Here is an 11,816-nt window from a genome sequence, read left to right as displayed (position 1 = left end):
TCCTACTGTCTTTATATTCCTCAAGGGCCTTGTCAGTTTAAAAAAAGACAAATGAAACACTGGGGCTCAGGAAGAGATGGAGGCATAGTTGTAATGACACCGAATTAATTATGCAGAGGTCCAGGCTAATGTACTGTGGACATGTGTTTAAATCCCACCAGGGCAGCTGGCCGAATTTAACTTCAAATAATAAATATACAGAATTAAAATGTAGCCTCACTAACGGTTCCTGAAAATTTCAAATATTGTGGCAGTAACCCATCTGGTTCGCTAATGTTCGTCAGGGAATGAAATTTGTCGTTTTTTACTGGTCTAGCCGACATGTGGGTCCAGAGCTGCAGCAATGTAGCTGGTTCTTAAACGTCTTCGGAAATGGCCTGGCAAGACACATAGCTATCGTGGGCTATTTTGATGGGCAATCAATACTGGCTTTACTAGTTATCCGCAGAGATAGAAACGAAAAGCAGAGACGCTATGTTCACCTTATGTAAAACAATGGAGCACTGTTCACTGTCCAGCTGTTCATTTACCTTAGTTAGGCCATACGTTGGGCACTCTGCATAATTCTGGCATCTACACCCCTTAGGCAGAGCACACGTGGAGCGTGGTGCACATTTCTGGTCTCCATTTACATTGGTCAGACCACACCTAGAGCACTGTGCACAGGTTCGATCTCGACATACCTTGGTTATATCACACTTGGAATCTTGTGCAGGCTTCTTCTCTCGATTGTAACTGAAGAGGTTTCAAACAAAATGATTCACAAGGATCGCAACAAAACTGTGAGGATATAACGGTCCCGAAAGACTGAAAGGACTAGGCTTCTTTTCCACACATAGGAATGGGAGGTGCAAATTCAACCATTCGGGGCTGTTCTGCGATCTAATGAGATCTTGATCCTAACTACATCCACCTGGCTTTACTCCATATACATTAGTTTTAGTTTAGTTTAGACATACAGCACCGAAACAGGCCCTTCGGCCCACCGAGTATGTGCCGACCATCAACCACCCATTTATACTAATCCGACATTCATCCCAGATTCCTACTACATCCCCACCTGTCCCTCTATTTCCCTACCACTTACCTATACTAGGGGCAATTTTATAATGGCCAATTAACCTATCAACCTGCAAGTCTTTGGCATGTATCTCGCAGAAAGAAATATTGATCACAGATTTAAAATGAACTCCACATCTACTGAGTATCGCGGGAGAAAGTTTTGCATTTCTATCATCTTCACATGAAGAAATGTTTCCTATCTTCTCTTTTGAATTGTCAGAATTTGATTCTAAAGTTGTGTCCTCTTGGCTCGACTCCTCCATCCAAACCTTGGAGCCTGGGAAACATTCTGCTGTACCGGCCTGCACTCCAGGCAAAGCCAATACAACCTTTCTGCAGTGCCTAGAATTTCCTTCCAATTTCGTTCCGATGATAAAGGGACCAAAATCTGCACACATTATTCCAAGTGTGGTCCAGCCAAGGTTGCATACAATTGAAGCAAGACTTCACTACTCCTGTACTCAAATCCGCTTGTGATAAAGGTCAACATATTGTTAGGCTTCCCAATTGCTTGGTCCACCTGCATGTTAACTTTCAGTGACTTATTGACAAGCAAACTCAGGTCAATGTGTACATCTACTCTTTCTAACCTCTTATCATTTAAGAAATACTCTGCACATCTATTCCTCCAACCAAAGTGGATAACCTCATTTTTTCCCCACATTATATTCCATCTGCCACATTCTTTCCCAGACACTGCGTCTGTCCATGTCCCCTTGAAGGCGTTTTGCATCTTCCGCAGAACGCACATTCCCATCTAGTATTGTGCCATCCGCAAAATTGGAAAGACTGCATTTGGCTACCAAATTCAACTGATTGATACATATTTTGAACAGCTGGGGTCCATTTACTAACACCTACAGCAACCCACTAGTCGCAGCCCGTCAATACGAGAATGGCCGACTTATTCTCACGATCTGTTTTCCGTCCCCATGCCAGTACATTACCTCCTATTCCATATGCCTTAATTTTGCTAATCAAAGTCCTGTGGGGAAACTTTATCAAAAGCATTTTGAAAATCCAAGCATACCACGTCTTATCCGATCATTATTATCCAAGTCTCCATTTATTACATCCTTTTGAATAGATTCTGGCATTTTGAAAACGACTGATGTAAGGCTAATGGGTCTGTAATTCCTTGTTACCCTCCCCTTCCCTTGTTAAACAATGGGGTGACATTTGGGACCTGCTAATCTGCAGGAAACGCTCCAAAATTTATAAAAGTAGGGATGATGATCACCAATGCTTTCACTTTCTCCATAGCTACCTCTTTCAACACTCGGGGATGTAGATAAACAAGCCCTGGGGAGTAATCAAACTTCAGCCCCAGTAATATCTCCAATACAACCTTCTTATGAATACTAATCTCCTTCTATTCCTCATTCCGCCTAATCCCTCGGATCTCTAATTCTGGAACATTTATTGTATCTTCCCCAGTGAAGACAGTTGCGCAGTGGTTAGCACCACAGCCTCACAGCTCCAGTAACCCGGGTTCAATTCTGGGTACTGTCTGTGTGGAGTTTGCAAGTTCTCCGTGTGTCTGCGTGGGTTTCCTCCGGGTGCTCCGGTTTCCTCCCACATGCCAAAGACTTGCAGGTTGATAGGTAAATTGGCCATTATAATTTGCCCCTAGTATAGGTAGGTGGTAAAGAAATATAGGGACAGGTGGGGATGTGGTATATGGAATTAGTATAGGGTTAGTACAAATGGGTGGTTGATGGGCGGCACAGACTTGGTGGGCTGAAGGGCCTGTTTCAGTGCTGTATCTCTAAACTAAAAACAAAGTAATCATTTAGCTTCACTGCCGTTACTCTATTTCCCATTATAACCTGTCCCCACTCTGCCTGTAATGGACACACATTGGTCTGAGCCAAACGTTTGTTTTTTTTTTTTTTTTTGCCTACCTGTAGAAGCTTTTACAGTCCGTTTTTATTTCTTTTGCTAGCTTATATGTATATTCTATTCAACCTTTCTTTATCAGTTATTCGTCCTCCTTTGCTGTATTCTAAAATCCTACCAATCCTCAGGTTTACTATTATTTCTGGCAACGTTCTATGAACTTCCTCTGTTACCCACGGTTAACTGCCTTTACGTTTGGGTTTTTTGTTCCTAGTAGGAATGTATAGTTGCTATGAACTATGTAATAGCTCTTTAAAGAGTATCCATTGCCTTTGTACTGTCATACCTTTCAATGTATTTTTCCAATCCACCACATCCAATTTTCCCCTCATAGCTTCATAATTTCCTTTGTTAAAATGTAACAAACGACCTTCAGATTGAACTGTCTCACTTTCAACCAAAATGTAAAATCCTATCATATTATGTTCACTCATCCCTTATGGTTCGTTTACAGCAACATATTAATTAGTCCTTTCTCATTACATAAAACCAGACCTAAAATGGCTTGTTCTCTATTCAGTTCCTGAACATACTGCACTAAAATTCCATCCCTAACACATTCCAGAGACTCGACGTCCACAGAATTACCGCTCATTAGGCTTACCCAGTCTCTCTACAGATTGACGTCACTCATGATTATGGTTTTATCCATGCGACATGCTTCTCTAATCTTCTGCTTAATGCAATGCCCCACGCAACAACTACTGTTTGGAGGCCTATAAAGAAGTCTTACCAATGGTTGCTATTCTTTGCTCTTTCTTAGTTCCACCCAAACAGATTCCCCATTTTGTTCTTCCGATCTGAGATCCTCCCTCACGAATGTACTGATCCCATCCCTTCGTCTCAGTGTAACACTTGTCCTTTTTGCCTTTCCTTACTAAATGGCGAATATCCTTGAAGATTCAGTTCCCAGTCTTGGTCACCCTATAGCTGCGTCTCCGTGATATCTATTAGATCAAAAGCATTTACGTCACCTTTAAATCAACTACCTTGTTGTGAATGCTGCGTGCATTCAGGTGGAGTTCCCTTCACCTTGTCTTCTTGACATTATTCTGCATTCTACGCCTAGCTGATGCTCGCCTTTGTTGCACCTGCCTTCTAATATCACTTTCTACTTTTCTAACTCCTGTCACCAGCGTTACTACCTTTCAAGTTGAACAACCTTTGGTTGCCACCACCCTGACAAGTTAGTATAACTCTTAGCAACAGCACGAGGAAAACACGCCGCGAGGTTATTAGTTCTGCTGCTATTAAGGTGTCGCCTGTCCAACTTGTACAGGTCCACCTGCGTCAGAACAGGTCCCAAAGCCTCACAAAACTGATGCCCTTACTCGATACCAATTCTGTAGCCACGTGTTCAATTGATCAATTCTCCTATTTCTATTCTCACTAGTACATGGCACTGGGACTTATCCTGAGATCACTGCTTTGGAAGTGTTGATTTTTAATTTCCTTCCCGACGCCCTAAAATCTGCCTTCAGCACCTCATCCCTCTTCCTACCTCTGTCATTGGTACCAATGTAGACCACGAACTTTGGCTATTCACCCTCCCCCCCCCCCCCAGAACGATGTCTTGCAGCCTCTCTGTGACATCCTTTATCCTGGCACCAGGGAGGCAGTTCACCATCCACGAGTCAGTTTTATTGTCGCAGAAACCCCTGTCTGATCCCCTGACCGTCGAATCGTCTATCACTGTTGCTATTCCACTGGTCTTCCTCCTTTCCTATGCAGCTAAGCCATCCTTGGTGCCACAGACTTTGCTGCGACTGTACCCACCCTCCCCCAAGGAGCTATCGCTTTCAGCAGTATCCAACATGGAAAAGCAATTCGCAAGCAAGATAGACTCATGGGACTCCTAAAATCCCTGTCTAGTTCTCGTAGACTGCCTGGTGGTTACCCATTTCCGCTCTGCCTGCCTGCTCATACACTGCAGTATTACCACCTCCCTAAATAGAGTCATAGAGATATACAGCACAAAAACAAGCCCTTTGGCCCATAGTGTCCGTGCCTGCCATCAAGCACATATCTATTCTTATCCCAGTAACAACACGTGGCCCTTAGCCTTGCATGCTATTGCATTTCAAGTGCTTATCTAAATACTTCTTAAATGTTGTGAGAGTGCCTGCCTCTATCACCCCTTCAGGCAGTGTGTTCAAGATTCGAACAACCCTCTGGGTGTTTTTTCTTCCCTCAAATCCCCTCTAAACCTCCTGCCCCTTCCTTAAATCTATTATCCCTATTGACACCTCTGCTAAGGGAAAAAAAGTTTCTTCCTATCTGCCTTATCTATGCCCCTCATAATTTTGCATACCTCAATCAGGTCCCCCCTCTGCCTTCTCTTCTCGAAGGAAAAAACCCCAGCCTATCCAGTCTCTCTTCATGGATGAAATGTTCCAGCCCAAGCAACAGCCTGGTGAATCTCCTCTGGACCCTCGCCAGTTCAATCAGACCCTTGCTATAGTGTGGCGGCCATAACTGTACACACTACCCCAGTTGTGGCCTAGTCAGCGTTTTTACAGCTCTATCATAACTTTCCTGCTCTTATACTCTATGCCTCGGCTAATCAAGGCCAGTCGCCCAAATGCCATATTAGCCGACTTATTTCCCTGTGCTGCTGCCTTCACTGTTCTACGGACAAGTACACCAAGGTCCCTGTGACCGTCTGTATTTCCTAGGGTCCTACCACCCATTGTATATTCGCTTGCCTTGTTGGTCCTCCCAAAATGCATTGTCTCACACTTCTCGGGATTAAATTCCATTTGCCACTGCTTTGCCAAAATTACGAGCTTATCTAAATCGTCCTGTAATCTAAGGCTTTCCTCTTCACTATTTATAACACCATCAATTACCCTGTCATCTGCAACCTTACTTATCATACCTCCTACATTCACGTCTAAATCATTAGTGTACACTGCAAACAATAAGGGTCCCAGCACCGATCCCTGTGGTACACCACTGGTTACAGGCTGCCAATCGCAAAAAAAAAACAAGAACAGTACAGCGCAGCAACAGGCCATTCGGCCCTCCAAACCTGCGCCGATCTTGATGCCTGCCTAAACTAACATCTTCTGCTCTTCCGGGGCCCATATCCCTCTATTCCCTTTCTATTTATGTATCTGTCAAGATGTCTCTTAAACCTTGCTATCGTATCTGCTTCCACCACCTCCCCTGGCAGCAAGTTCCAGGCACTCACCTCCCTCTGTCTAAAAAATTCCCTCAGAATTTCTGCCAATAGTTTCAGTTGCCAAGGATGTTAGACTCACTGGTATGTCATTACCTTGTTTATCCCTGCTACCGTTCTTGAATAAAATGACATTGCCACTGTACTGCCATCTCCCGACGTAGTTCACTGCCTCGCGGAGTGCAACAGCCGCCGCTGCAGTTCCTTAACCTGGAGCACACCATTTGCAGCTGGTGACACATCCTGCAGATGTGTTCATCTCGGACACGTGGTGCGTTCATGCATCCCCACATATTGCAGGATGTGCAGTCCACTTGGCCAGCTGACCTGCCATAACGTAACTTTAAAAACTTGTCATTACAACTTTTCATTGGGGCATCACAGTGGCGCAGTGGTTTGCACCACAGCCTCACAGCTCCAGCGACCCGGGTTCAATTCTGGGTACTGCCTGTGTGGAGTTTGCAGGTTCTCCCTGTTTCTGCGTGTGTTTCCTCCGGGTGCTCCGGTTTCCTCCCACAAGCCAAACAAAACCTTGCAGGTTGATAGGTAAATTGGCCATTAGCAATTGCCCCTCGTATATGTGGGGGTAGGAATATGGAATTCGTGCAGGATGAGTATAAATGGGTGGTTGATGGTCGGCACAGACTCGGTGGTCCGAAGGGCCTGTTTCAGTGCTGTATCTCTAATCTAATCTAATCAATGAGGGGTCAAATAAATGACCAATTACTCACCAGTCAACTTCTTCTCCTGTACCGAAGAAAAGGGCAGCTTCTGGAGGCTGAAAACTTGCTGCCAGGGGAGGTGGTGGAAGCAGATATGATAGCGCGGTTTAAGAGACATCTTGACAAATATATGAATCGGACGGGAATAGAGGGATATGGGCCCCGGAAGTGCAGTAGGTGTTAGTTTCGCCAGGCATCAAGATCGGCGCCGGCTTGGAGGGCCGAATGGCCCGTCCCTGTCTTGTATTGTTCTTTGTTCTTTGTTCTTGAAAAACGGTGAAACAGAGGAAGCAAGGAAGGAAGAAAGAAAGAAAGTAAAAAAGGAAGGAATCCCTCCCTAACCTACCAAACTCCCACTTTGCACCCTGTGCACTCAAATTTGATTTATTTTTTAATTTATGGTTCCCCTCCTTACCAAACGCCCTCCATTAGCAAACTCTCTTATTAACACTCTGCGCCCCCCTGCAACTGCATTCAGTGCAGACAAGCATCAATGAGAGTCCCGAAATTCATACTCTGACATCAATATTGTGTCAGTTCTGCTGCAACTCAGTAACCAGTTTAAAATAGCTGCCTAATTAACTAGTTACAGATACTCTCATAGTGCTTGTATACCACTGTTTAAAACTGCAACAAACCCAACTTACCTCTTAACCTTAGCAGGAATTTCACTTAATTGCGAGGTGTAAACAGAACAAAAACTGGAGAATAAGAGAGAGCTTGGAATTGGAGAGCTATTTTGCAAGGATGGAGGTGAGAAGTGTTGTTTTGTTGAAGGGAAGATTAATGATGGCAGATTTGAAGTAAAGAGGTACAGTACCTGAGAAAAATGATCTGTTGACAACATCAGTTTAGATGGGACCAGCCCTGTCCATCTGAGCAGTCATGACGATCAGACACTGGGGATGTTGACTCCTGCGCACAGCCTAGGCACACTGCTTCTCCTTAGATTACTTCATCCCACCCAAACCCCTTGTCTGTGATTGTCCAGACTGGAATCCCCCGGCTATCAACCATTTGACTTCAGGAGAAAGAGAGAGCAGTGACTGGACTGAAAGGTGGGGGTAGGATTGCGAGGGGGTATAGAAGCAGATGACCACCATAAAATCGTTCGAAGAGTGCAACAAAGGACAATCAGTTCACATGAGAAGATTTCCATCGTCTGGAGCATGTTACTTTTTTTTGTTGAAGTGTTTTCTTTGAACACATGTGAGCAGCGGATAATAGAAGCTGGAGAACAAACTGTCTGTAGTTTTCCCTTCTGTCCTGCAGGATGTGCACTAACTGTCCACCTGCAACCACCGCCCCCCCCCCGATCCCCACTCCGCCAAACCACACACGCGTGCACACAGCCACATGCACTTTGCCCTTTCTCCTGCAAAGTTCACCTCTTGCACTTGGGCCACTGCATCTTTGTGTGTGTGAGACACATCCTGCCAGTGAAATTTCTGCCCTCTTGCTGCCGGTCACATTTTGCCCATTAACAGTTGGAACTTGGTCAGGAGACTCGCTCTGCAAGTCTATTCCATCAAGTCACCAGCAGTAACCCCCTCTACCTAACCTGTTAGATCTTTTTGATACCTGTGTCATTTTGTTGATGGCAGTCCAGGGATAAATAATAAAATCATGAACAATAAACAATTCGACACACTCTAGGTTGCATTCAGTTGTTTTGTTTCTTTATTATTTGAATAAGTGATGTAATCGGATATTTCACCGTATTCTTGAACTGTTCTCTAAACTTGGACTGACTTACTCCATAAAGAAGTGTGTTTGTGCAACAACATAAATTCGCCAGCATAATTCCAACTTGCCGAATGATTTTTGTGGAATCATTGTCATCAGGATTTACTGTTTGAATTGTATAGTATAATATACATATGACATATGTCAACCACAGCAGTATGAAGTTGCCGGATATGGCGAAGAGTAAGATCACAGACTTCTGTCTGCTCGCCATCTCAGGGTCACTGCAGTTCTCTCCTTTGCTCTGACCTCTCAGTCCCTTGCGCACTCGACTAGCCACGAAAATGTGTCTGACTGTCAGAGCATTGACTAACAAAATTAAAGCAAATGGCAGCAGTGGGGTTAAAACCATAGAAAACCTGTCATATACCATCCATCCTGGCTCAGTATACAGGTTTGGCTTGAAAAAACAGAAGAATGGTACATTGTCAATTGTTTCTCCAGGTCCAAGTGTAAAGTAGAAAGGAACGTTTTTTAAGCAGAACAGCATGCTGGTTGTTCCAAGAACCACAGCTGCAGTTTTCTCAGTGCAGTATTTTGTTTTCAGCTTCGGGCAACAAATGGCGACAAATCGATCAAAGGAGAACATAATGGTGAACCAGACAGAACATTCTCCAGCTATATGACTCACAGTCAGGATAACACAGGACACAGGGGTAATGTTGAGGAAAGATGTTGGGAAATAATAATAAATGATCCGGTACAGTATAACGTTAGTGATAACGAGAAGGAGATCCGCTGCTGCCATTGCCACCAGATACCGAGTGGTGCAGTTGGAGAGACCACACTTTCCTCGGGAAAGGATCACAATCGCCACTAAATTAACTGTAAGGAAGGGAAGAGAAAAGAGACTTGAAATTATTCAGCAAGCATTCTCCATGTCTGAGCGCAGCATGTAAGGGTAGGATTTTAATATCAAAAGCATGTTCAGCGGGGGCCAGTCATAAGTTAAAATATAAAAACATATCTTAACCCCAACCTGGACATGACCACTACTGTGTTTAACCGAGTCGGAACAGCAGGCAAGTAGAGAAACGCTCCCAGGATGTGGTTTTCAATTTAAATGTTTTCTAATGAGACTGGTAGGCGCGAATGTGACCAGGCTTACATATTTCACTGTGCCCTGCCGTGTTTAACAGGCCTCTGGAAAGCAGCAGCTGAAGGAGATAAGGACAGCTTCAGGGAAAAGCAGCTTAAGGGACTGCCTGTGGACCAGGAAGTGTAGGTGTGCGTCCCCCTGTTCCCCAAGATTCCGATCCATCCGACTATCAGAAACCCTCATGCAAAAGGGAAAAATACGGGGACCGGTATCAGAACCTCACCAGAATCAAAACGCTCCATCCCAGGATCATGAAGCCCTCGCTTGCCGTACCAGATTGGCAAGTCTCCCTGGTATCGTACCACCGCCATCCAAGGATTAGACATCACTGCCCCCACTCAGGTGTGATAATCTCTCCATGACCAGGTCATGTCGATCTCAGCATTGGACTCCCCTCCCCTCCTTAATCCCCTCTCCGTATCATGCACTCTCCCTGCGATTGCACCTTACCCATCCGGAATTGTACACCTCTGCCTACTCCCCTTACTGGATTGTGCACTTTCCACGGGTTTGGACCACTCTTAGAATGAGATCAGAAAGTCATGCCCCTCCATTACATGGATCGTACACGTGACCCCGGGATTGAATCACCACATCTAAGGATCAGGCACGCTTTGCCCTCAGCTACCTGGATCATAATCTATCCCTGGATTTGGAACTCGGACCCGCCCAGGAACAGACTCCGTCGTTGTCGGGTCTAAGATCTACAAGCTCCTTCGACCTGATCTGGAGTCCTGCCCGTCTGACCAGAAGCTGACTTCAGGATGGGGAACCTGCCAAGGACAAAAGACGCATGCTGTGCAGTTTAACCCTGATAGTAGACTGTGAGAAGCCTAGATTTAACAAACCCTGCTTGTATAATACCACCACCCTCGCAAGTATACTGCCCTAAAGTCTGGAACAAAAGCAAAATACTGAAACTGCTGTAAATGTGTGAAAATAGATATAAAAATAAATAACAACACTCAGCACGCTCTGCAGCATCTGTGGAAGAAAAATAGAATTAACATACCAGACTAACAGCCTTTCATCAGAACTTGAAAGTATTCAGGATTAATATAGTTTCAAAACAATGATGAAGCGAGCGAAAATTGGGGTATCGGGGAGGAAACACAAAGCGCAAGGTCTGTGATAGTGTGGACAGATGTAGTGATTCAATGAGATAAGAAATGATAGTGGAAGGCGATTGGGACTATTAAGGCAACCGAGGAAGGGTCCAGAGGATGTGCAAATGGATACAGCTGAATTATAAAGGGAGGGGAACCCACTGTAAATATGGCAAAGAGAAGAAGGATCCAGTGTCACGAAAATTGGGTCGATCCCAGTGGTGTGGAACAGCCGTCACGCCATGTAGCATTAAGGGACCCCCACCCTAAGCATCAACTGGAACATATTTCGATGGCATTGACTCTGCTGCAGGCATTCTCCACTACCATCACTATCATCAAAGCAATGGTTATATTCTGAATGTTTTACTCTCAGTGTTATGTCCAACAGGTTAAAAAGATGACGAAATGAAGAACACTGCTCCTCATTGAGCTTCAGTGGAAGAGGTTACGAGGTTGAGGATAGAGAGGTCAGAGTGCGAGTGGGAAGGAGAATTAAATTGACAAGAGACCGGAAAGTCCATTTCAAACTTTCATACTGAACGGAGGAGTTCATCAAAGCAATCATTCAATGAGCGCTCAATCTGTACAATTCTACTCTGACAGATGCTTCCAGTATTATATGGCCACTGGGGCCAGGTCTTGCCCACCAGTTCGTGATCCACACACGGTATAATTCTACAGTGGCAGGTACATCCAGTGATGCATAGTCACGCTGGTCATGTGTTCTCCTACATCTAATGACACACACTCAGTGCAATTCAACAATTATAGATCCCCACACTAATACCTTCCTTCAGAGTTACGTGCACTGAGATTTGAGTTAACAGTACTCAATTTTCCACTGAAGGCAATAAGGTGATAATACAGCAAGCCTGTGATGTAAAGAGGATTATTTCCAATTCGGTAATTGAATAAACCTGCAGAGATAATTCAGGACATTTGACTTAACAGAACAATTCATTAATTGGGTGTCTGTGTGACAGTGACCACTAGATCAA

At 44.5% G+C, this 11,816-nt stretch overlaps 1 protein-coding gene across 1 annotated transcript; it reads right to left on the bottom strand.

Moving 5' to 3' along the window:
• Positions 1 to 8,527: 8,527 nt before the first annotated feature.
• On the bottom strand, positions 8,528 to 10,020 carry LOC137345218 (probable G-protein coupled receptor 139). The gene is made up of 3 exons (XM_068008682.1): positions 9,910 to 10,020; positions 9,719 to 9,767; positions 8,528 to 9,435 (listed from the first exon to the last, which is right to left on the bottom strand). Exons 1-3 carry the CDS (start codon positions 10,018 to 10,020, stop codon positions 8,528 to 8,530), a joined length of 1,068 nt encoding a protein of 355 aa, XP_067864783.1.
• Between the last annotated feature and the right edge of the window lie 1,796 nt (positions 10,021 to 11,816).

Source organism: Heterodontus francisci, chromosome 28, assembly GCF_036365525.1.
Source record: "Heterodontus francisci isolate sHetFra1 chromosome 28, sHetFra1.hap1, whole genome shotgun sequence".
NCBI lineage: Eukaryota > Metazoa > Chordata > Chondrichthyes > Heterodontiformes > Heterodontidae > Heterodontus > Heterodontus francisci.
This window is presented reverse-complemented; position numbering and strand designations above follow the sequence as displayed.